Source organism: Sciurus carolinensis, chromosome 6, assembly GCF_902686445.1.
Source record: "Sciurus carolinensis chromosome 6, mSciCar1.2, whole genome shotgun sequence".
NCBI classification, from domain to species: Eukaryota; Metazoa; Chordata; class Mammalia; order Rodentia; family Sciuridae; genus Sciurus; species Sciurus carolinensis.
The window spans coordinates 27,901,620-27,926,048 of NC_062218.1; the positions used below are offsets into that span (position 1 = coordinate 27,901,620).

At 38.1% G+C, this 24,429-nt stretch overlaps 2 protein-coding genes and 1 non-coding gene across 5 annotated transcripts in view; all 3 read right to left on the reverse strand.

The window, feature by feature from the left end:
* The window catches only part of Mtmr12 (myotubularin related protein 12), a 74,141-nt gene extending 73,019 nt beyond the window's left edge, over positions 1 to 1,122 (reverse strand). The window contains exon 1 of one of the 3 annotated variants that reach the window (XM_047555951.1): positions 912 to 1,122. In XM_047555951.1, coding sequence (XP_047411907.1) covers positions 912 to 1,099 — 188 coding nt within the window. In that variant the 5' untranslated portion in view covers positions 1,100 to 1,122. The remainder of the gene's footprint in view (positions 1 to 911) is intronic. The other 2 variants (XM_047555952.1, XM_047555953.1) reach the window with 2 other exon arrangements.
* A 12,870-nt stretch (positions 1,123 to 13,992) lies between these two features.
* Positions 13,993 to 24,429, reverse strand: part of Zfr (zinc finger RNA binding protein) — a 76,844-nt gene continuing 66,407 nt past the window's right edge. The window contains 3 exon segments of the mRNA XM_047555395.1: positions 13,993 to 15,365; positions 21,865 to 21,962; positions 22,083 to 22,194. Of these exon segments, the coding sequence (XP_047411351.1) occupies positions 15,186 to 15,365; positions 21,865 to 21,962; positions 22,083 to 22,194 (390 nt within the window). The 3' untranslated portion in view covers positions 13,993 to 15,185.
* On the reverse strand, positions 17,287 to 17,360 carry Trnat-cgu (transfer RNA threonine (anticodon CGU)). Its single transcript has one exon. It is a non-coding gene; the product is annotated as a tRNA-Thr (tRNA).

Here is a 24,429-nt window from a genome sequence, read left to right on the forward strand (position 1 = left end):
AGGCCTGGTCAGGCCCAGCTACCTGAACCCTCAGATCCCTCAAGTTTTGGCCCAAATGCTACCTTTTCAAGGTTGAAAAGGATGCCTTTTTTCCCCCATACTTATCTTCTAATACACCAAATAATTTGCTTATATATATATCATATCTATGACTTACTTTCTCCTCTCCCTCTCATATAAGCTCCCAGAGAGCAAGGATCTTTGTTCTGCTCACTGACGTGTATTACAAGTGTTTAGAATAGTGGCTGGCACACAGTAGGAGCTTGGAAAGTATTTTATGGATGGATGAATGAATGAACTTCTTGTCAGTAAAACTGCAGGGGGACCGCAAGAGAGGTGAGATGACAGGGGAAAGAAATGACAGAGGGGAATTCACAAGGGTCAGACAGAGACTGGCTGAGGCCAGGGCCGACCCACATTCTCCCCGCAGCGCAGCGCTGATGGGAGGCAGCAGGTGGTGCACTGTATCCCGCCAGTGGAATCAAATGGCATTCAGAAGCAGGCAGCTGAGACAGGCAAGCCCTGAAGGCTCACGGACAAAGTCCAGCGCCGGACGGACCCACCGGGCAGGGGGCTTCAGAAGTGGCCCCGCGCGGGTCCCGAACACGAGCCATTCCCCTCTCAGCGGTGCCCACAACTCCAGTTCCCCACTAGAATACCCCGGGCGTCCCAGCCGCAGGACCTCCCCGGCTCCGGCCCCTTCATCTGGAGAGAGCGGGGCCCTGCGCTCCAGCACCTGCCTGCCCGCCTGGGGGTCCCGGCCCCGCCCGAGGGGAGGCCCCTGCGGACCCTACCGCCTCGCCCACCCCGCAGACCGGCAGGAAGCAGCCGGTTCCGCATCAGGGCAGGGCTCCGACACCCCGGGTCCCGGCCACTCCGCCTGACGCTGCGCCCGCGCGGCGCCCTCTCACCTCAGGGCGCACGTACGACACGAAGGAGGGCTTTGGCGCCTTGGTGCCACCGCCACCGCCGACCACCCCTTTCCCCAGCATTCCGCCGCTCTGGGAAGCAGCGACGCGCGGGAACAGAGGAGGCAGCTCGGTCTCCGGCTTGGGAAGCCGCGGCGGCCCCCAGCGCTAGCGGCCTGGGCTCCGCCCATCCCTAGGGCCGCGGCGGCTGCGGCGCCGCCCGCATCCGGCTCCGCCGCGAACTCCGCTCGCCCCGCCCAGGCCCTCGCGCCCCGCCCACCAGCCTGGAACTCGCCGCCGGAGGCCACGCCTCTCCCTTCGTGGAGGGCCGGTCTGACCGCCGAGATTCTTCCCCGGTGACAAGTTCTCTGCTACCCTCCTGCGGCAAAGCCGGGCCCCAGAATTCCTCCGATTGGCCAGAGGTGCTGCCGGCTTTCTTGAATTCACCTGGAGAGATGTTTCCGCTAACCAATCCAGAGAGCGTTCTTTCGGGGTTTTCTGGCGATTGGATAGTGAGTATGTCGCTGCCATCCAATGATCCCGCGGTCACTAAGTTGGTGTGAGCAGTTATTCAGCCGCGTTGCTCCCTTCCGTTGCTTGTTGCTTTGTAATAAAACGTCCAGAAGTGTAGAGAGTCTGACCGTATGAATTACAAATCTGTATCAATAGCGTTTAAACTTTATTATTTTATATGTAGAGAAAAAGGGAGAGAAACCAAGAGTTAACAGACACTAAGCAATAGGTTTGAGTAATCATAAAAAGATTTTGTCAACTTCATTTTCCCAAACTTTTTCGTTTGTTTCTAACAGAATATCAAAAACCCTTAAGAGGGCTGGGGATATAGCTCAGTTAGTAGCGTGCTCACCTGGCATGCACAGGGCCCTCGGTTCAATCACAGCACCACAAAAACAAAAGCCCTTATCAAGGTTACAAAGAAAATTCAAAATTTAAGTTTCACCTTTGGGGTTTGGATAGAACGTTTGACTAGCATTCATGAGGCCATGAGTTTGATCCTCAACACCGTAAGGTAATAATGATAAATTCAATCTGTGGCACTAAGCATTGTGTTAAATGAGTAAAATGGGATCCACCTTTCGAAAAATTCAGCGTAGTGGAAAACACTGATAAATATTTGCAGTTAAATTTTCAAGTATCAGGTACTATGTATGCTATAATCAAGCATGAGTCACATCAGTGACCTTGCTTGTTCCCCCAATTAATCTTCATGTGTTCCCCCTTCCCAAATTCACTCCAAGTAAATTTACAATGTAAGTGAAGTTCAGTGCGGTAGCACACATCTGTAATCCTAGCTATTCCGAGACTGAGGCAGGAGGATCTCTAGTTTGAGGCTAGCCTAGGTGACTTAGACCCTGACTCAAATTTTTAAAAAGGGTTGGGGATGTAGCTTGGTGATAGAGAACTTGCCTGACACGTGTGAAGCCATCCCTTCAATCCCCACTGCAAAATAAAATAATTAAACAAGTAGATCTGAGTGAGACCTGGTAGAGGAGAATTAAAATACAGGACATAACTTACTTTGTTTTGGAACTGGCAGAAAGAGAGCAAAGCAACCCCTTCCTGTTTATCAGCCTGGGACCCCATTAAACAGAGTTTGTTTTTGTTTTAAACTTCTGGCCCAGTTCTTGGACCAGAAATAATGGGTTTTGATAGAAATTCAAGCAAATTTTTCCTCCCTTCAAATCATCCTGCATTAAATACCTACTTTACCCTGACCTTCACCATTCACTTGTGGTCAAGTTGGTTTGTAATGTGATGATTATGGAAAAATGACACTACCATAAGATCTATATACTTGCAGAACACTATAGCCAACAAATGTAGAAAGTTTTTAAGGACTGAAGACTGTTTTGCTATGGTCTGAATATATCCCCCCAAAGTCATGTTGAAACTTAATCACCAATGTGACAGTATTAAGTGGGGCCTTTAGGATGAATTTAATCTTGAGGGAGAAACCTTCATGAATGAAACTAGTGCCCTTATAAACAGATTGGAGGGACTTTCCTTGCCTACTGCCATGAGAGGATGGAGCAGGAGGGTACCATCTTTGAAGCAAAGCAGCCCTCACAAGACAGAATCTGATGGTAACTTGATGAGGAACTTACTAGCACTGATAACTGTGAGACATAAGTTTCCATTATTTATAAGTTATTTTGAACAAAGTAAAATCTGTTCCCATCTTGCTCTACCTGCTAGTAGGGTATAGTTCCAACTTCCTCAGAATAAGTCTCACCCAACTGACTGAAAGATTCCTGTCATGGTGAAGTCAATTAATACACCACCTATTAATAAACACTGATGGTAGCCCCTGGAGTTTGAAAAATCTTAACTTACACACAATAGTTGAAGGCAACTCTTTTCTCCCAATGCTGCCTTAATTTCTAGGAGAATTATAAATAGGAACAAAGCTGACATAGAAATGTATGCCAGATCAAAGGCAGTCCTGTTCCTTCCCAGAAACTGACAGGCAGCAGCATACTCCCAGATGGGGCAATGTTTTATTCTGGCCCATAGTTGAAGCCTAGCCGTTTGCAATTCTTCCTCTTTGGAGTCACTTGAAGTCGCCTATTTGTGCCTTTTACTCATCTTTATCTAAGAGGTGCCTAAATATAGTAGGAATTCAATAAATATTTGCACTTGAGTGAGTGAAATGGCACTGGATGAAAAGCAGACAAGGTTGTGATTGATTAATAAGCAGGCAAGCAAGATATATCCATATATATGTATATATATATATGTATATATTCAGGGACTAAAATGCAAGTGCTGTTTAGTGGCTACTTGCCAATTTTCAACTTTAGCAAATGATCTGGTATCTTCAGACCTTCCTCTTCTTTCACTGGAAATAGAAAATTCCTTAGCCTCTTGCCATAACAAGGGGCGTTCTGATCCTCCTCTGAAGATGGTGAGGGATAAATTTGAAGAAAGAAGCACTTAGATTGTTCTTAACCGTGTGGTGCCATAATATGAGGATCTGCTAGGGAGAATTTGTGATGATTTATTTTTATATGTGTCTTTGAGTGAAAATTGATAGGGCAAAAGGAAGGCAATTTTACAAAGTCTATCAAAAATAGCTCAGAAATTTTACTTCTAAATTTATATCCTACAGGTGAAATGATCTATGTCCAAGTTCTTTTATTATAGCATAATAGCAGAATATTGGGAAAAACTTAAATGTTTACCAATAGATTTGAGTTGAATAATTACAGGCCAACCATTCAATGGGATACTACACAGCTGTGAAAAAGAATGAGAAAGTTCTTCAGGTAGAGGCTGTAGAGTTGGGTGGTTAAAGACAAATATTCTGGAATCAGATTGCCTGAGTTCAAGTCTGACCTCCACGAATTACTAGATCTGTAAGCTTTCACTTGTTTAGTTGGACCTCATTTTTTTCTCCTCCAAAAATGAGGGTTGGAGGCTGGGAGCGTATCTCAGTGGCAGAACATGTGCTTAGCATGCACAAGACCCTGAGTTCAATTCCCAAAACATATGTGTGTGCATGTACCCCCACACAGAAAGACTAAAAAGGAAAAAAAAATAGAGGTTATGAGCATATTAATAGCATCTGCCTCATATGATTGTTGTGGCAAATAAATGAGTTAAATGCCCAGTGTTGGCACTTACAGTAGATGATTAAAGCAAGGAACAGAACAGTATGCATAGTAGATTAGTTACCTTTTATGTAAAAAAGGGAACATAAAAGACTACATATAATTATCTCATTACCTCTTCATATTTGCATAGAACATCTTCAGATAGTTACAAAAGAAACAAAAACTCTAGGACACTAGTTGCTTTCAGAAAGGGAAACTGGGTATTTCAAGAAAAGATTCAAAGTTTTTAATGTATACCCCCTTTTACCTTTGGATTCTGAACCATGAGAATTACTATGTAGCCTCAACAAAAAAATGAATTTTTAAAAAACTTTTTTTTTTTTTTTTTTTTTTTTTTTTTTTTTGCTATCTCAGTATAGCTTCCCCAGCCCTCTGAGGTGAACATCACATTAGCCATTTTATGGTGAAGAATTCAAATAATTTTAATTATTTCGGTGTTATTGGGGATCAAACCCAGGGCCTTCTGCATGCTAGGCAGGTGTTGTACTACTGAGCTGCAACCCTAGTCCTGAACAATTTGAATATTAAAGACATGGTCCTTCAAGATTTTGCCATTTTCTGTCTCTGCCGTTCCTGGCATAAGTCCCCTATCATCCCATCCAATCTACTCCCAATATCAATGCTTCTGTTGACATATTCCTTAAAGACTGCCCGAAATAGGCTAGACTTTTTCCGAATTCCTAGGCATCCAGAACTGTATGGTGCCTTGCCCTGTTCACTTGAACATGCTTGGGATAACTGGAATAAGTCCATGTCTTTGTTGTCTTCCTCAGAGTATCTGGGAGCTCCTCAAAGTCAGAGGCCCCTCTTGTGCTTCTTGTTGCTTTCATTCTCTCCAGAACAGTCCTCAATACTTTGAATAAATTGTCAGATGGATGGAAAAGCCTTCAGGTCTTGAATGATCTTGCAAACCTCAGGGACAGGAAAAGTGCGCCCTCTACAGGACTATTTAAAAAGTGGTGAGAGGAAGGTATTGGCTGTCAACTGAGAAATTTTCCTAGTCAGCTCCATAGGAGAAAGGAAAACACTAAGGAAAGAGTTGGGACCCATTCCTTTCCTGACCTCCATCACCAGGCTTCCTCTGGACACCTGCTCAGCCACAATCACATAAAGTATGGAGTATTAACTGAGCTGAATTGAGGGCTCTAGGAGTGCACAAAATCCCTGCCTGGGATCAGATGGGGGAGGTTACAATCTCCCTGACCTGAGTCCCAGGGGCTTATCTCATCTGTCTTTTGACAGGGAAAGTGCTCACTCAGGCCTGGAGATACTTCCTCCTGCCCTTTTACAGCTTGCTAGCCTGGTTTTTCCTTAGAGATGGAACTGAGTCCGTATCCCTTGGCAGCTTATGCCATATCCTTGATCCATTTTCTCTGCTGGGCACCTTAGTTTTCTCTCCTTATTACCTTCCATATCTCTCTTGAAGGGCCATGGAAAACTTGGGAGACATAGAAGCAAGTACCAGGTAAAGCCATGCCACCATTTCAACTACTCTGATTGGCGGCTGGGACTAGGATCAGCAGGTCTAGCACATTCCTAAATTTCCATACAGGGGTACAAGACTTGGGCCCACTCTTCTTGCAGTTTCCCACAAATTATAGGGAAACTGTAGGGCAGGTGATTAAAGTGCATGGACACTATGTGGTCCCTACTCTGCCCTCTTTGTCCAGAACTAGTTTTCTCCCTAACTCAGAGCCCTTAGTATCTGGGGTGTGTGTGTGCTGGGAGGGAGAATCAAAGTAAAGTGAGGGAGAATCACAGTAAAGTGGGGAGCTGAAACTCCAAATCTCAGTTCTTGTGTTCTGACAAAAGAAAATTAGAAACTAAAGTCAGACACCAAAAAGAGAATTTTATTGCAAGTGAAAGTAGAGTGAGGCTTAAGCAGAGAGCACTCTCAAGAGAGTGGGCCATCTCCGAGCAGAGAATGACAAGAAGACAATGTTGTCTCCAAATTTACTACTGTTTGATGTTTACCAAGAGAACTGGGGACCACCTTCTGTACTCTTTGCCAATCAGGTTTCAATTCCTCCTTCATGGGGGCAGTGGAATTTTGGACCTTAATTGGTCCTCTCCAGAACTGTCATGGTGGCCATCCTATTTAAGGGGCTTCCTCTATAAGTCAATTCTATGTTAATGTGGGCACTGGGGTCAGTAGCTGGTCAGAAGTTACCTTAGTGCCCTTGTGCTACTAAAGGAATCTTCCTCCCCAGGCAAATGAAGACACCTATAGCCATAATTTCTAGCTTCGCATCAATGTCAACAGACCCTGTCAAGAGTTAGTCCTGTTAATCCTTTTCTTTTGACATAGTTTCCCATTAGCTCTTTTGCGTCTGTTTATTTTCTACAAATTGACTACTACCCTTTGCTTTCTTGTCTACTTTGAAAATAGTTTAAAGAAGACCCTGAAGTAATTTAAAGAACACTGGTTACCTTGTCATGCATTTCACTGCATGGCAAGCTACTACCTAACAAAAGGGAGGCCAATAAAACCTGTTGTTTTGGTTGGTCCTCCATTTAAATTTTTCTTGACTCATTCCATGATGATAGAAGTCAAGATCTGGCATCCAATTTGGGGATGATCTCTAGGAAGAAGGAATGAAAAAAGCTTGTCGATGTATCTCAAATTATTAAGTTTAACACTTACGTTATCATTCGACTGCTACTGGGTGATATCACTGTTAAGAAAACTGTGTATAACAAAATAAAAATAATGTGTTACTCCTTCTTGAATGTTAACTGAGATCAAAGTACTAAGTGTAGATCTTAAGAGTTTCTGGGGGCTGGGGTTGTAGCTCAGTATAGAGCGCTTGCCTCGCATATGTGAGGCACTGGGGTTTGATCCTCAGCACCACATAAAAATAAATCAACAAAATAAAGGTATTGTGTCCATCTACAATCTAAAAAATAAAAAGAGTTTCTAGTGTTGCTGGACAGGGGAAAGTAAGGAACCAGCAGCCATCCGGTTTCATTTGGTACTCAATATGGCTTGAAAATTTGGAAAATGAATGGGAGAGTGCCTCTTTTCTACAGTAGAGGACCATTGGCATTTGGAGCCTAATGATTTTAGACGAAGGAATCCGTTGCAATCTTAAGTGCCAGAACTTTCTCATCTAAAACCAGGGCAGGCATACCGCCCCACTGGGATATTTGATCTTTGCTCAAAATACAGTCAGGCCTGTTTTGAGCATGGCTCACCACCCCCACTCACCTCACTGAAAACCTGAAAGGCTCATTGTTCAGGTGACTCTAAAAGAAAACAGGAATTTTGAAAGGCCCAGTTTTATATTTGAAATTGTCATCTGTCCCAAGGTTAAGACGTAACAAAAATTTTTGAAAAAAAGTTTCTGTCCAAAGGCAGAAAGAGAACATAAGGAATTGCTAAGCTGCAAAGAAACATCTCCATGTTTTTTACAGACTAACTTTTCTGCTTGAGCCCTGCTAAATGAGTAGCCATTTCCCCACCTCCATACCTACCCCCAGAACACTAGAGTCTATTGTTCACCATTCATCCACCTGGTTTCTGGAATAGGTTGTGAGGGCAGCCAAGTAAAGCAAGCAATCTCAAACTGTACATATCTTATACAAGTTTAAATAGTCTGAGGGCCCAGAAAGGGGTAGAGGGAAATCAATTCATTTTTTCACCTCACGATAAAATACTGAGAAATTCAGTAGAATCACGAGGTAAGAGAAATAATCCATTCATTTTCAGAAAGAAGTCTCTGCTCCACTTTTCTCCTGGTCTTCTCATATCATCAGGGTGGCACCTCTCCCCACCCAAAGGAAAGGCTTTTGTCACTCTTAATCAGAAAAGGACTTCACAAAGGCTGAACTCTCAAAGAGAAACCAGTACCAGGATCAGGACCAGCATGTGCAAATGTGTAGAGAGGTGAGGGCAAGCACTTGGCTCTGGACGTTGTCACACTGTGGGTTATAATGCAGAGAGTTCTGGAAAACAAGACTGTAAGGACAGGTTGGAGGTACATTTATGAACCTTGAATGTCATGCAAAGGATTTTGCAATTTTTGTGTGTGTTGCAATCTATCCTTAGGAGGGCCAGGGATCTAGCACAGTAGTTAGTGTTCCTGGGTCCAACCCCCAGTACATATATACACACATATGCATACATATTAAAAGAGACTACACATGGGTTTACCTTATTTTTTTCATTGAACATACTACATAGTTCTTTCAACTTTTCCTAACATTTCTAAGTAACAAAGACTGAATGAGGAATGGGTTTCAAGGATGGGACTTTCTTCTTTAGAATCACTGGTCTCTAATATCATTCAGATGGTTGGGCTGTATTTCTCCTTGACAGACATTTCAACTGTTTCTAATCTTATGTTGTTAACGTACCAGTAAATATACTAGAACTTATACATTTATACATGTATCCGGTAAAATTTTTTTTTTTTTGTACTGGGGATTGAATTCAGGGTGCTTAGCCACTGAGCCACATTTCCAGCCTGTTTTATTTTTTGAGACAGGGTCTTGCTAAATTGCTTAGGCCTCACTAAATTGCCAAGGCTTGGCTTTGCACTCATGAATCTCCTGCCTCAACCTCCCAGGTTGCTGGGATTACAGGCATGTGCTTCTGTGCCTGGCTCTTTATGTATTTAAAAAAAAAAAGTTAATTCATGTTAACTATGTTGGTATTCCTTGGTTTTTGAGATCTTGGTATTCCTACCTTAGACCTTAATATTTTCAATATTTTTCTAATGACAAAAGACTTGTACTTATTTGAGTACTAGTAAGGTTAGAAAACTGACTTCATATAACTACTATTCACTTATTTCGAGAATATTTATGAGAATTGTCTGGATGTGTAATTGCACATTAACCCTTTTAAAAAAACTGATATTATAGTGTTATTACCAAAATATTCCATGTTTATTTTCAAATAATCTGAATTAGGTGAAAAAAAGTCATGAAGGATCTCATATCCCAGGGATAGCCAATGTTAATTATTTTTTTTCCAGACAGGAAGATAAGCAGGTTGCTCCAATGTTACTGAGATTATTGAGATGTATGATTTTGGTCTCATCTCTGAAATGAGATTTCCTTAAGGTTCTAGCTTGCTTCTATTTCAACACTCCTTCCCCACATTTGTCTTGAACTTACCTACGAAGGAATTGCACCATTGTTTCTGTGTGGTTCTCTCTCTCATGAAATGTAGGAACATTAAGTATCCTCATGCATAACAAACACCAGATCACTTGACTGAAGAATTTCAGAACTGAGAATAACTTTAGCGATTGTGCCTAAAACAGATTTGGCTACACACTAAAATTTCAAGTATTTACTTTCTGACTTTCCGCCAAAGGTCAAAATGCAGAACAAAGGATATGGAATCCCCTCCTTTTTCCTAACCTTATTTAACCACTGACCTTGGAAAGAGATATAGTTTTGTAGGTTCTTTATAAGAGAGAAAAGGCTGATGGGTAGTCTTTTGGACTGGATCAAAGCTGGAATATCTGGAATATCTATTTGCATACTTAAGCATTACTACCCTATACAGAAAAAGGCTTTGTTAAAAGGCATCTATCTATAACAGGTACCTAGTATTAAAAGCTCAGGCTTTAAAGTCAACAGAATTCCCCAATTATGAAGCTTTTTGATGATGTGAATCATTCAGATAATCCTTTTATGTCAATAGTAAGTTACTTAACCTTAACCCTCAGCTTGCGCATAAGTAATGAATACTTATAGCAATGTTGTGAGGATGAAGTAATATATGCTATTGAGCTGTGATGCAAAGTTGTTTGAAGATCTTTAAAAAAATTTGCGATAAGGTCTTGCTAGATTGCCAATGCTAGAGTTAAACTTGTGATCCTCCTGCTTCAGTCTCCCAAATGGTTGGGATTATAGGCATGCACCACTGAACCTGCCTTAAAGGCTTCTGAGTAGCAGTGATCAGATGACCCCAGAAGGAATATACAAGGGCTGTACGTTGATTAGTATAGACTGGAGTTTGGATAAAAATAGGATTTGAAAATAATTTTTAACAAAGGAGAAGAGTCTAAAACGTGGAAGATGAATGGTGGGTCATTAAACTGCATGTACATGTAGAAAAGAAGCGGTACCAGAAGAATGGGAAGTTACCACTTAGAAGCACAAAAGGCAGGAAAAACAAAACACACACACATCCAGAAAATTCAGTGCCAAGACAAGAGTTAAGGCAATAGCAAAACAGCACCAGTTGTCCCCAGATTTTATATCTGTATCTTAGGTGCCATGAAACCATTTTTGGTGGGGGGTGGGGATCGAACCCAGGGTCACTCTACCACCACACTACATCCCCTGGCCCTTTTTATTTTTTGAAAGGGGTCTCAGTAGTAGATGTTATGTAGTAGTAGTAGTAGTAGTAGTAGTAGTAGTAGTAGGCCCTGGGCCCGATTCCCAACAGGGGGGAAGGAGAGAAACAAATTCACTTAGTCATTCTCTCTTGAATATCTCTTATTCTTAATGCCCAGAATGGAACACCACATTCCAGATCTGGTGTGACCAATGCCAAGTATAGGAGGACTATACTATGTACATCCCATATTTTGATGTTATTCAGACAAGAAACTTTTTCTGTTAAGAGTTCCAGTGCTAGCTCACTAAATACAGGTTTTTAACTTCCCTATGACCCCCTCAGATCATGCTTTGCCAAGTCAGGTCTTCAGTATTTGTCTACATTATAATACAAAGATTGTACTAGGAGCTTGTGTATGTTAGGCACATGGTCTACCTTTGAGCTACATCCCCAGCCCAGTAAGCAAACTTGGGATCCTCGGGCTTCAGGATCCAGAATAGCTAGGGTTATAAGCTAGTGTGGATGACCACACTCAAGTGTTTTTTTTTTTTGGTGGGGTGCTGGGATTGCTCATGATAGGCAAACACTCTGCTACTGAGCCACATCCTCAGGTCTAGAGTTTAATTTTTTAACAGCTCAAAGCAAAGCTTGAGGTACTTGACAGCACCCTGGATATTTTCTCATAAGGAACATTCTTATTTGGAATTATCCTGAATTTCTAGAAGGCTTATTTTTATCCAAGTCAAAAGTATGTTGCTTTCCCATTCTGAGCTTTTTTTTTAAAATTCATTTATTTTAAAAGTAGTCAGGTTTTAAGATCAAATTAATCATCTTTTTATACTTCGAATCAGCAAAACAAGATGTATTTAAGAAGACTTTTCCAGTTGTCATCTTGAATGAAATAACTAACAATTATCTCCAGCCCTTTCTTTCTTTTGCTCCACAGGAGATTGCTTTTTTGCATTTTTTTTTTTTTTTTGGCGGTGCTGGGGATGAACCCAGGGCCCTATGCTTGACAGGTAAGCACTCTACCAACTGAGCTAGATCCCCAGACCCCAAGATTGCTTTTTTAGAAAGCATTTCACAAAGGTCATTTAGTAAAATGACTTAAAACACTACTATTAAGTATTTATTAAAGCATGAACCATGGGCCACTTGTATGAGAACCACCCATATCAAAGAAAAATATCTAATTTACATTTGTGTACAAAACAAAGGAAGCATGGAGTCAACACTGACTGCCCCTGGAAGAAGAATGACAACTAAAAGTAAGGCAAGGTAGAATACTTACCACACTGTATGCCACTTTATATCTTTTGACTTTTATAGCATGTATGCTATCCATTCAAATAGTTATTAGGAAGTTATCTTACTGATTTTTTTTTGGCAGTACTGGACCTCACACATAGGTCTGCCTTTTATATTTTGAAACAGGGTCTCACTGAATTGCTAATGCTGGCCATGAACTTGACCTGTCTCAGTATCCCAAGTTGCTGGGGTACAGGCTACAGGTGTGTACTACCAACCCTGACAGAAATCCATCTTAAAATGAAGATTCTCAGGCTAACTCTTGCCTTCTTCAATAAGAATCTGCAATTAGGGCTGAAAAATCTTAATTTTAAAATGTTTTTCAGGTGACTCTCAAATTTGAGATGACTATGAACATTATCACCTTTGTATGACACTACAATACTTGCCCTTTATTTAAAAATTTGATGGCAAAAGATTTTTTTAATAAGCATGAAAAAATGATTTTAAATACTGTTGACTTAAGAAAAAAAACAGATTCTTTGCTAAGTTGTTTATATAATTTTGCATTTTTAATTCTAGGGTATTCAAAGAAATAGAAACATAATAGTGCTTAGGACAAAGAAAAAATCTAATTTGGAATGCATTATATCATTAGGGCAAGGTGAGAAGAATAAATTTATTTGGTTTATCATTAAATTATTGTAACACAAGCATGCACTAATAACAGGGAAAGCCAGTTTGAGATGCAGAGAATAACTAGTAAATATATTAACTACCAAAACAATTGGTTTGAGCATGCATAGCAGGATGATAACCAATACTTCTTTTTACTACAGAGTAAGTTGCTCTTTCGTCCAAGATGGTTAATGTGGATTTAGCCATAGTTAACTACAACAAAAAATTAATACAGAAATAATTAATCTAGTAAAAAATGTAAATGGCATCAACAGTACTTCTGGATGAAGACACCCAAACTAAAGGCAAAATTTTGAAACGTGGGCTGAAAATTTAGAACATAACTGCAGTAATGGGCTCGGTCTGGCAAAGTGTTGTTGACCATAAATGCTGAAATCTGAGTCTCGATTTCAACAATTAAATACTGAAGATGTATGATCTTCATTTAGGCATTCTGGGCTTCAGTTTCCTCATGTGGAAAATAAGCAGTATGGCACTTTCACGTATCATAAATAGGTTTATTGATTTATATTTTGGTGCTGGGGATTGAACCCAGGGCACCAAGCATACTAGGCAAGCACTCTACCAATAAAGCCTTTGTTATGAATAGTTTTAAAAGGGAAAAAGAGAAAAAAACTAGCATGGTGTGTGTCACCAGTGCACAATTAAGTTTAATTCTCTTCCTTCCCTCATAAGAGAACTGTGGGAAAAATTCTAAAATTCTAGTGGAAAACTATAAAAAACAAACAAAAAACAAAAAGGCTTGCCAAAGTCACACAGATAGTTTTTGACAGAAGATTTGGGAGAAAAACCTAGGACTCCTGATTATTTCCCCAGTAGTATTTTACAATTACCTGGCCATCTAAAAGTCTGGGAGAAAACCATGAGCATAGAAAACCAATACAGTATTATACTATAAAAGTTTCTGGTAATTATGCACTAAGGCAGCACTTATGTTAGGAATAACGATATGTAGTACCCAAGAAATCTGAATATGATTTTACTGAAGCATAAGTCATTTAAAAGCAAAAGTAGTTTATGATATAAATTCTAATATATAATACAGTTAAGTCATTATATGAATTTAAGTTTTTATTTATGTATTTCACTGTAGTGCTGTGACAACAAAATGACATCTGTGTACCAGAGCATACATACATCAACAGTAAGATGTAACTTTTCATTACATCACTGCTAGGATATTTAGTTATTTGTAGAAGACATTAGCATGTAAGGTGGCCACACCAAATAATTTTCTGTTTTTTTTTTTTTCCCTTAGATAATCTTAATTTTTAAAATCAGTAATACTTTATCAACCTCACTGTTAATAGAACTGTAAATTATCTGGGTGATAGGGTGTGTGTGTGGGAGAATCATTCAACTGTGTTATACTGTCAATAGTTGCTAGAGTAATCTCACACACACCAAAAAGAAACTGTCACCATAATTAAGGGCTAGTTGTTAGTTGCACAATGATAAGCTTCTTCTGAAAATAATAGCCCACTTATATGTGAAAAATGCCCTTTCCACTTACACAGAAGAAAAAAAAATATTCAGAAAGTTATTTTCTGGCCTTGCTATGTCAAAAAGTCAACTGTACAAAGATCTACGTGTTAAACCTAAAATTATAATTTTAAAAGTCTATTAAAAACAAAAATGTCATGCATTTTTATTATCAATTATGCAGAGGCTTTAAAACTGTTGCAAGACCATATAGTATATATTAGCTTTTATACTGCTAATGCACAACTAACAGCAAACTTGATTAGATTAACAGAAATCTGTCTTAATTACACCTTTATATATCACACTAGAGACAAATGCCACAAGATCTGCAGAAACATTTCGTTCTGAGCACTCGAATGGCAGGATAACTTTTTGTGTTGTAATCCTTCACATACAGTAACAAAAGGAAAAAATTCTGCAGTCTCACGTTACAAAAAAACGTACTGCTGTAAAATATTAAGGGGTAAAGGATATCATCTATAACACAAAGTAACTTAACAACTAACATCAAAGAGCAAACAAAACCTCTAAATAAAAATATCCAAATACACAGAGCAACTGAAGCACAAATCCTGCATTAAATACAGTAAAGATTTAATAAGACAATGCACTAGTTAATAAAAGACACAAAAATAGGGGGAACTAGGGCAATCAGTAAATAAAACCAAAATGATGGGGAAAAAAAACCCAGAACCTCTTTTTCGCTAGTTGGAGCACAATTTTTTTTCTGGTGTCTTTCCATTCATATAATACCTAACACTGTACATTAAGTTTTCAATGCCATAGAAAAACTTGGTTCTTCCATGAAATTCTTAAATTCTTGATAAAATTTTCAAAGTAGACATTATTATGAATGAAAAACAGCCAACAAACTGGCACCTGTTGTTTTTAACACTGAAGATTTACAGAAACTTTTTAAAAGTTATCATAATCTTTTTTGTCTTTCTTCCCCTCAGCTTCAAATCCATCAACTCCATCACTGTCCCTTCTTCGTTTCCTGTTGTTGTGGATGTTAAAACGCTGGCTCATTTGGGGTAATGGATCCATGCCTAGAACTTTATGTATCTGGCGGAATGCAAGGAGTCTCAATGCAAACTGTAACAAAGAGTCAGAATATATAGTTAATTTTTAAAACTAACATATTCTTATGTTTATTCCCTCCATTTAAAAAACTTTTTTTTAAAGCATGTTCAATGAAATATACACCCTGAATGAATCAGTTTCACAACTAATCATCAGAACTGAAATCTATGTGCTCTGATGTTTTTATTTCCAGACTTTTCTATGTGCATTTTGCTTTCTGAAACATTAAGTTAAAAAACAAATTCCCCGCTGGGTGTGGTGTGCACACCTGTAATTCCAGTGGCTCAGGAGGCTGAAGCAGGAGGATTAAGTTTAAAGCCAGCCTCAGCACTTAGAAAAAAAGGGCTGGGGATGTGGTTTAGTGGTTAAGCATCCCTGGGTTCATTCCCAGGTACCAAATAAATAAATAAATAAAAATAAAAAAAACTGAGCCTTACCTGAAGTCCCTCACCCCTTCTAAAATTTTGAGACAAGGTGTCAATTGCCCAAGCTAAACTCAAACTTAAGATCCTCCTGCCTCAGCCTCCTGAGCAGCAGGGAATACAGGGATATGAAACCACACCCAGTTAAAAAATAAATTGTTAAATAAATTTAGTAGTATATTCATTGGAAAAAACAAACATACCACCATCCTAAAACAATATATAGTAAAAAAAAGAAAAAAAAGTGTCTCTCTCAATGAGCAAACAGTTCCTTTGTTCATATCCACCTATTTTCCAACTTTTTCTTTGGAAGCCCATGAGCACAGGCTCAAGGCACATGTTGTACACACAAATACAGCTTTATAAAATAGAATCATACTTCAATTTTTTCCCCATTTAACCATTTATTCTTATGCTTGCTCATTTAAGATAACTAAGCACTTACTATGCCAGAATACAAACAAGTAACATTTCTGCTTTCATGAAGCTTACTATTTAGTGAAGATACATGAAAAACAAACTAAAACATTAACTATAAATTATGACACATGACATCAAAAAGCAAGACTATATAAAACAAAAAATGCAAGTTAACTGCTCTCATTTAGTGTTTGGTGACAGCATTCCTAGATAGTTGATATACAGTTAACTCAGGAACTGCAGTTATATTCAAAACTTATTGGAAGACATTAGGCTGGTTCCAATAATTTTGTAAATGTGTTATAATGGAAGCCTGAACAAAGATGTTTCTGTATATTTATGTGAAAAGTTCTCTAGAATGAACTTTGAGCAGTGGAATTGTTGCACGTGCAAAATCTGGGAATACAGACTCTAAAAAAATGTATATGAATTAGTATCTCCTAATAATATATATGATGTGAAACTGCTTCCCCATTGGAGGAAAGTGCAAATAAAAAAAATTCTCACAGGTACAATAGGTTAAAACAATACCTAATTGTTATTTCTAACTTGTATTTTTTAATCGGTGGGAGTGAGCATATTTATATGCTTCTTGGCTTATTTGCTTTAAGATTAAAGACATTATGCAAATTTTCTTATACACAATCCTTCAGGGCTTACTACATTTACCTCCTTTCTAAAAAGACCTTTCTCTTTCCTTCCCTGCCTGTGGTATTGGGGATTAAATTCTGGAGCACTTTAGTACTGAGTTATATCCCTAGTCTTTTCATTTTTTTTTTTTTTTTATTTTGATAGGGTCTTGCTAATTTACCCAGGCTAGGCCTTGAACTTGTAATCCTCCTGGCTTCAGCCTCCTGAGTAGGTGGGATTTCAGGTGTATGACATTACACTTTGCTTACTGGATATTTTGGTATCTGGTAGTTATCCTTTTTCTTTTGTACGGTAAGGCAAACTTCACATTGAACCACATCAACTTGCCTCTTGCATTCTGACCCCACCTCCCTTCACTGACCCACACACACCATCCCCACCAGTCTCTTATATTTTGCTTTATCTCATTTTTTTCTTTCACTAAAACTTTTTCTCTTTTTTTGCGGTGCTGGGGATTGAACCTAGGGCCTCATGCTTACGGGGCATGCACTCTACCAACTGAGCTACATCCTCAGCCCTCATTAAAACTTTTCTAAAAAAATTTTTTTTTGTAGTTGTAGATGGATGCCTTTATATGTTTATTTTTTATTCGGTGCTAAGGATGGAACCCAGTGCCTCACACGATAGGCAAGCTCTCTGCCACTGAGCCAAAGCCCCTCGCTAAAACTCTTAAGACATAAAGATGATGCTAATACCTGTTTAAATGGGTTATCTGCTTATGTTTTTCTAGTATTTTCAGTGTCTCATTAAATCTGAGTATTAGATTATATATCAAGATCAGCAGAAAGTCATATCCTCTAGTTACACAGAAGTGGTAGGGTTTTAGACATTGTTATAATGTAATCTTTCCTAACTGTACACACATTTTTAAGTTATACATAAATTACACTCTGCCTCATCAGTTCTTTGATTCCTGTTTATAAACTTGAGATCAGAATACCAAGACACATAATAAATGAAAGTGTGGATTCTGGGATCAGATTCCTTGGGCTTGAATACCATTTCTGCAATCTTGTTTATAAAATGGGATTAAACAATTTCTGTCTTGAACAGAATTATTGGGAGGATTAAATAGGTTAGTATATGTAACTATACTATACCACTTGTTATATGAAGGATCTTAAATGTTATCATTGTTATCATTTATCAATCTTAAATTATTATAACCATCCATAATTTTATGATCCCAGAAATGTACTGAGTAGAGAAAAAAGACATATTGACTGTGAACAGTAGTAATCCATTCTAAAGTAGAAAAGAGGACTGGGGTTGTAGCTCAGTGGTAGAGCGCTTGCCTAGCACGTGCAGAGACCCTAGGTTCGAGCCTCAGCACCATATAAAAATAAAATAAAGATACTGTGTCCATCTACAACTAAAACAAAATATTTTTTTTTAAAAAAAAGGTAAGTGAGAGTTGTCAAGATCTTGATTTATTGCCTCAAACAGCAAGAACAATTTGGAATTTCAAAGATGTCAGGAGTAAGTAAATGTTTTACTGGGCAAGAAAAAGTAGTATTAGAACATTAGGGATATTTTATAGAGTTAAAATAGAACCAATTCTAAAGTATTAAACTAGTTTTGGTTTTGATTTCTTTGATTTAATTTTCTAAAGAACAGAAGGAATTAGTTGAAATTTAAGAGGAAAGAAATTTGGGATTAGGATCAGGCATTTGAAAACTAACAATTCCCTTCTCCCCACCCTAACCTTGTGCTAGGGGTGAACCAAGGGGCACTCTACCACTGAGCCATGTGCTCCGCCATTTTTATTTTGTGACTGGGTCTTTCTCAGTTGCCTATACATCCTCTTACCTCAGCCTTTCCCAAGTCATTGGGATTAAAGGCTTGTACCACCTTGACCAACCAGAATTCACAATATTAAAAAAGTACTTTTTAAAAGGCTTGAATAAAATTGTCCTAGTTTTAGGAGGTAGTTAGAAATGTTTTTAAAAGTGAAGGGGTTGGGCTGGGGTTGTGATTCAGTGGTACAGCACTTGCCTAATGTGTGAGGCACTGGGTTCAATTCTCAGCACTACTTATAAATAAACGAATAAAATAAAGGTCTGTCAACATCTAAAAAAATATTTTTTTTAAAAGAGTGAAGGAGTTGTAGAGTGCATAATTCTGTTTATTTAACATCCTTGAAATTGCAGTTCAGAAGAAGAGATTAGTGAATCCTAGAAGTTAGGGATAGGAAAAGGGAACAGTGTGGCTTTAAAGGGTATCTTGTGGTAATGATACAATTGAGTATCTTGATTGTGATGGTGATTAAATAATGTACAACTCAAACACCATTACCCTATGTAAATGTATGATTACACAAATGGTATGCCTCTACTTCATTTACAGAGAAAAAAGATGGCATCCCATTTGTTTACAATAAAAGTAAATTTAAAAAAGAAATATACAGCTGCATATAAAATAAAATTGAAGATGGCTGTACATTTATAACTTGTGAAATCTGAATAAGCTCTACATTGTACCAATTTTCAACTTGTTTCTTCATGACCTTCCATGTACATGTTTTATGTTTCTCTTTCCCTTCTTTGACTCTGTATAGGACTATTCCTCTTTTCCTTCCAAAGTGTTCACCTTCTTGTATGCCACTTTGGAAAATAAGTTAACAGTCCCTTAAGTTATACATAGGACTGGGGTTGTGGCTCAGTGGTAGAATGCTTGCCTAGCATGCATGAGGTACTGGGTTTGACCCTCAACACCACATAAAAATAAATAAATAAAATAAAGATATTTTTAAGTTATACATAAATTACCCTCTGCCTCATCAGTTCTTTGATCCCTGTTTGTAAACTTGAGATCAGAATGCCAAGACACTCTCATCTCTCAGCTGTGGCCATTAATTAAGGTGATACCATATGAGCAGGAGCTATGAGGGATAAAGAGACAAACAGATACACATAGGAACAAACAGCTGGGGCCAAGTGTGTAGTCAAGCCCTGGTGAGGGTTGACTGATTCCCAAGCTAGCTCAGCAAGTTTATTATATAGGTTTCATCAAAAGTTTATTTGTGGGGGCAGGGGTGTTGCTCAGTGGTAGAGTACTTGCCAAGTATGTGTGAGGCACTGACTTCGATCCTCAGCAACACATAAAAATAAATAAAAAGTATTGTGTTCATATGCAACTTAAAAAAAGTTTGTGGGCAAGTTTCAGCAAAGCAGGCAATCTGAAGGATGTAAGACATTAGGGTCATCTTGTTTTGCTGAGAATTCACTATCCTTGGGAGAAGGTGCTGAACTCAAGGCCTGGACTGATAGAGCTGCATGCCTTCCATGTAGCCCCCCTGGCCAGTGTTACCATGGCAACTGGGGCATCTTGACCTGAACTTTCGCACAGGCACAAGCACAGTGTCAGGAGTCAGACAGGCCATGATTTTGATCACTGATCTCAACATCAGAAGAAAAAACTTAATATGAAAACTTGTTCACAAATGTTCATAGCAGTACTATGCATAATAGCCGAAAAGTGGAAACAACCTAAATGTCCATCAATTGATGAATGAATGGATAAATATAGTATATTAATACAGTAGGATATTATTTAACCATTAAAGTGAATCTTTAAAATCTTAATGCTAAGTAAATGGAACCAGACACACAAAAAACATTATTCTATGATTCTTTTTATGCAAATTATTTTAAATAGGCAAATTCAGAAGGTAGAGAAAAATATAGTTTAGCTGTTAGGGCCTGAGGTAGAGGGGTTAAGGAGTAAGTGTTGTTGGGTCTAGGGTTTCTTTTTAGAGTAATAAAGATAATGGAATTAGTGGAAATGGTTTAACAACTTCTAAGTATTACTAAAAATGGCTGAATTCCATTCTTTAAAAGTGTGAATCTTATGTTTGCGGGTATAGCTCAACAGTAGCATGTACAAAATCCTGGGTTTGTTCCCAGCAGCTCAATACACAATAGCTAAGCTATAGAACCAACCCAGGTGTCCTTCAACAGATGAATGGATAAAGAAAATGTTGGAATATTGCTCAGCCATAAAGAAAAATGAAACAGTTGCATTTGCCAGTAAATGGATGGAACTGGAGACTATCATGCTAAGTCAAATAAGCCAATTCCAAAAAACCAAAAGTCAAATGTTCTCTCTCTTACATGGGTGCTAACTCACAATAAGCTGGGAGAAGGGAAGAGTAAGAGTTCACTGGATTAGACAAAGGGGAATGAAGGGAAAGGAGGGGAATGGGAATAGCAAAGACAGCAGAATGAATCGGACATAACTTTTCTATATTCATGTATGAATATACAACCATAGTAACTCCACATCATGTACAGCCACAAAAATGTGAAGTATACATACTCTACGTATATGTCAGAATACATTCTACTGTCATGTATAAATAAAAAGATTGATAAGTGATAACAATGCTAACATTTAAGATCCTTCCATATAACAAGTGGTATAGTATAGTTACATATACTAACCTATTTAATCCTCCCAATAATTCTCTTCAAGACAGAAATTGTTTAATCCCATTTTATAAACAAGATTGCAGAGATGGTATTCAAGCCCAAGGAATCTGATCCCAGAATCCACACTTTCATTTATTATGTGTCTTGGTATTCTGATCTCAAGTTTATAAACAGGAATCAAAGAACTGATGAGGCAGAGTGTAATTTATGTATAACTTAAAAATGTGTGTACAGTTAGGAAAGATTACATTATAACAATGTCTAAAACCATATACCCTACCACTTCTGTGTAACTAGAGGATATGACTTTCTGCTGATCTTGATATATAATCTAATACTCAGATTTAATGAGACACTGAAAATACTGTTCTTATAGTATATAATGCTCACAATTGGACAAACCTGCATAATTAAATAATACATTAAAAATTCTAGTAGCAAAATCTAGTTTAAGGTAAGCCTTTTTAAAGATTTACTTACTAAAGCAGTGGAATATTATACAGTAACTTCATCTAAAAAACAATTATGAAAAAATAAAACTTTAAGGGCAGTAATCCAACAAAGTTCAGGGATTAGGAATTTTAGTACCTGTGCACTAGATGTAATATCTTCCCGCTGCTGGTCAGTCATTGTTGCCAAGGTATCAAAGGGATCCTTTTCACAAGGATCCAAAAGTCCAGGGCTACCTACAATAATTACCACAGGGAGACAAAAGCATTAGCAATAGCCATCTGTAAGATAAAGAGTTCTTATTTAACTATCAAACAAACTTAATTTTACTTCATTAAGAACAAAATGAAATTTACCTTTAAGAATAATCCCTGAAGAAATGCATTCAAACACTCTTCTTAGGGCATCCCCAGGGCTCTGAGGACTGGAAGCACTACTAATTGCTTTCTCTACTAGTAACTCCATAGCCTAAAAATAAAAATAAGAATATGTTTAACAGCATATAGACCAAAGGAATTCTTTTTTTAATTTTTTAAAAAATTTTAGGTGGTACTGAGGCTTGAACGCAGGGCTGTTCTTTCATTATGCTACATCTCCATTCCTTTAAATTTTTTAATTTTTACTTTGAGATAGGTTTACAAAGTTACCAAGGCTAGCCTCAATTTGTGATCCTCCTATCTCAGCTTCCTAAATAGCTGCGATTTATAGGCATCTGCCACCATGAAAATGAATAAGTAAATCATTTTCAAACAACAGAATGACAAATTATAAGGTGCATTTTTTTTTTTTTGTGGTACCAGGGACAGAACCTAGGGCGGCTTTGCCCCTGAGCTACATCTCCAGACCCCAGCTTTATTTTGAGACAGGATCTTGCTAAATTGCCAAGGCTGGTTTTGAACCTGGGATCCTCCTGCCTCAGCCCCGAGTAGCTGGGATTACAAACATATGCCACCATGCCTGGTTGTCAATAAAAATCTTAGACTGGTAGGCATGGTGGCACATGCCTGTAATCCCAGTTGTTCAAGAGGCTGAGGCGGGAGGATCTCAAGTTCTAAGTCAGCCTCAGCAATTTAAAGCGAGACCCTCAGCAACTTAACGAGATCCCATCTCAAATTTAAAAAGGACTGGGGATGTAGCTCAGTGGTAGAATGCCCCCTGGGTTCAATCCCCAGTACCAGGGAGGTGTGGGGAGAAGAAAGGTTAAATAAAAGAAGGTATTTATAAATGTTAAAAAAAGTTACATAGAATAAGTTGCAAAAACAGAAAATAAAAATTCATAATATAGTATAGAACGTTTAAAATGAAATACAAATAAAGAAATAAAAACAAAGGACTTCATCAGTGGCTTTTAATACACTTACAAAGTTCTCCAAATATCACTATCTAATTCTCGAACACTTTCATCATTCCATAAAGAAATCTCATACCATTACAGTCTTTTCTCCATTCCCCTTTTCTTTAAACCCTGGCAACCAACAAACCACTTTCAACTTCAGATTTTCCTACTCTGGACATTTTATATAAGTGGAACCACATTAAGCCTAGTTTCTTTCACATTTTATGGAACTACATTTTTATGGAACTATTACAAAGAAATCCTTAAAATGATATGGAAGCTGAAAAAACCCATGTTTAGTTATATACTAAAAAAGCTCACAGAGGTAAAAACTATCTATTTACCCATTTCTCAGATCTAAAAAGATTAACTGTAAAAAGTTTGGATGCATGAAGAATGTAGTTCCAAAACAGGAATACACTTCAAGAGAGTTGGAATTTATAGAAACTGCACAGAAATGAGATGGAAAAGAAAGATGCTTATAATGTAAATCACAGTGAAAACCACAGTGAAAAAAATTAATGCTAGTTCGGTTTATTCAGTTGGAGAATGTAGAAAGTTAAAGACATTTTTAAAAAATTATTTTTAAAACTTTTTTATAGACTACATTTTGATTCATTGTACACAAATGGGGTACATCATTTTGTTTTCTATGGTTGTACATGATGTGCACATAGGGTAATGATGTCTTTTTAAATAATTATTTAGTGAAGACATTTTTTTTTTTTTTTTTGCGGTGCTGGGGATCAAACCCAGGGCCTTGTGCTTGTAAGGCAAGCACTCTACCGACTGAGCTATCTCCCCAGCCTGACATTTTTTAAAGGATTTTCATTTAAAGGTTACAGTGTATTAAGGAATGTTTCAATCATCTAGAAAACTCCACGCATATGAAAGGAATCTCTCTCATTTCTGAAGAAATTAAAGATGTCCAAAAGACTGAGATTCTTGAGGTTAAGGTAGATTTTATTTATTTTGAATTTCCTAAAGTGGCATAGTTGTCAGCATATTGTAAACAATGTTTTGAAACAGATTTAAAATTGTACTATAGGACCATAGAAACAAAATAGCATTGTACTTACAAAAAAAAAAAAAAAAAAAAAAAAAAAAAAAAAAGACATGTAGCTCAATGGTACAGAAGACAGAGAAAAACCCACAATCAACAACATGATTCTTGACAAAGGTACCAAAACACACAAAAGAGAAAGACTGTCTTTTTAACAACAAATGGTGGTGGGAAACTGGATATCCATTCTCCTATGTAAGAGAATGAAACTAGATCCCCATCTCTCACTTTGCACAAAATCAATGCGAAATGGATCAAGTATAAGACCTGAAACTTTCCAATTTTGGGGGGTGGGGAGTGGGAA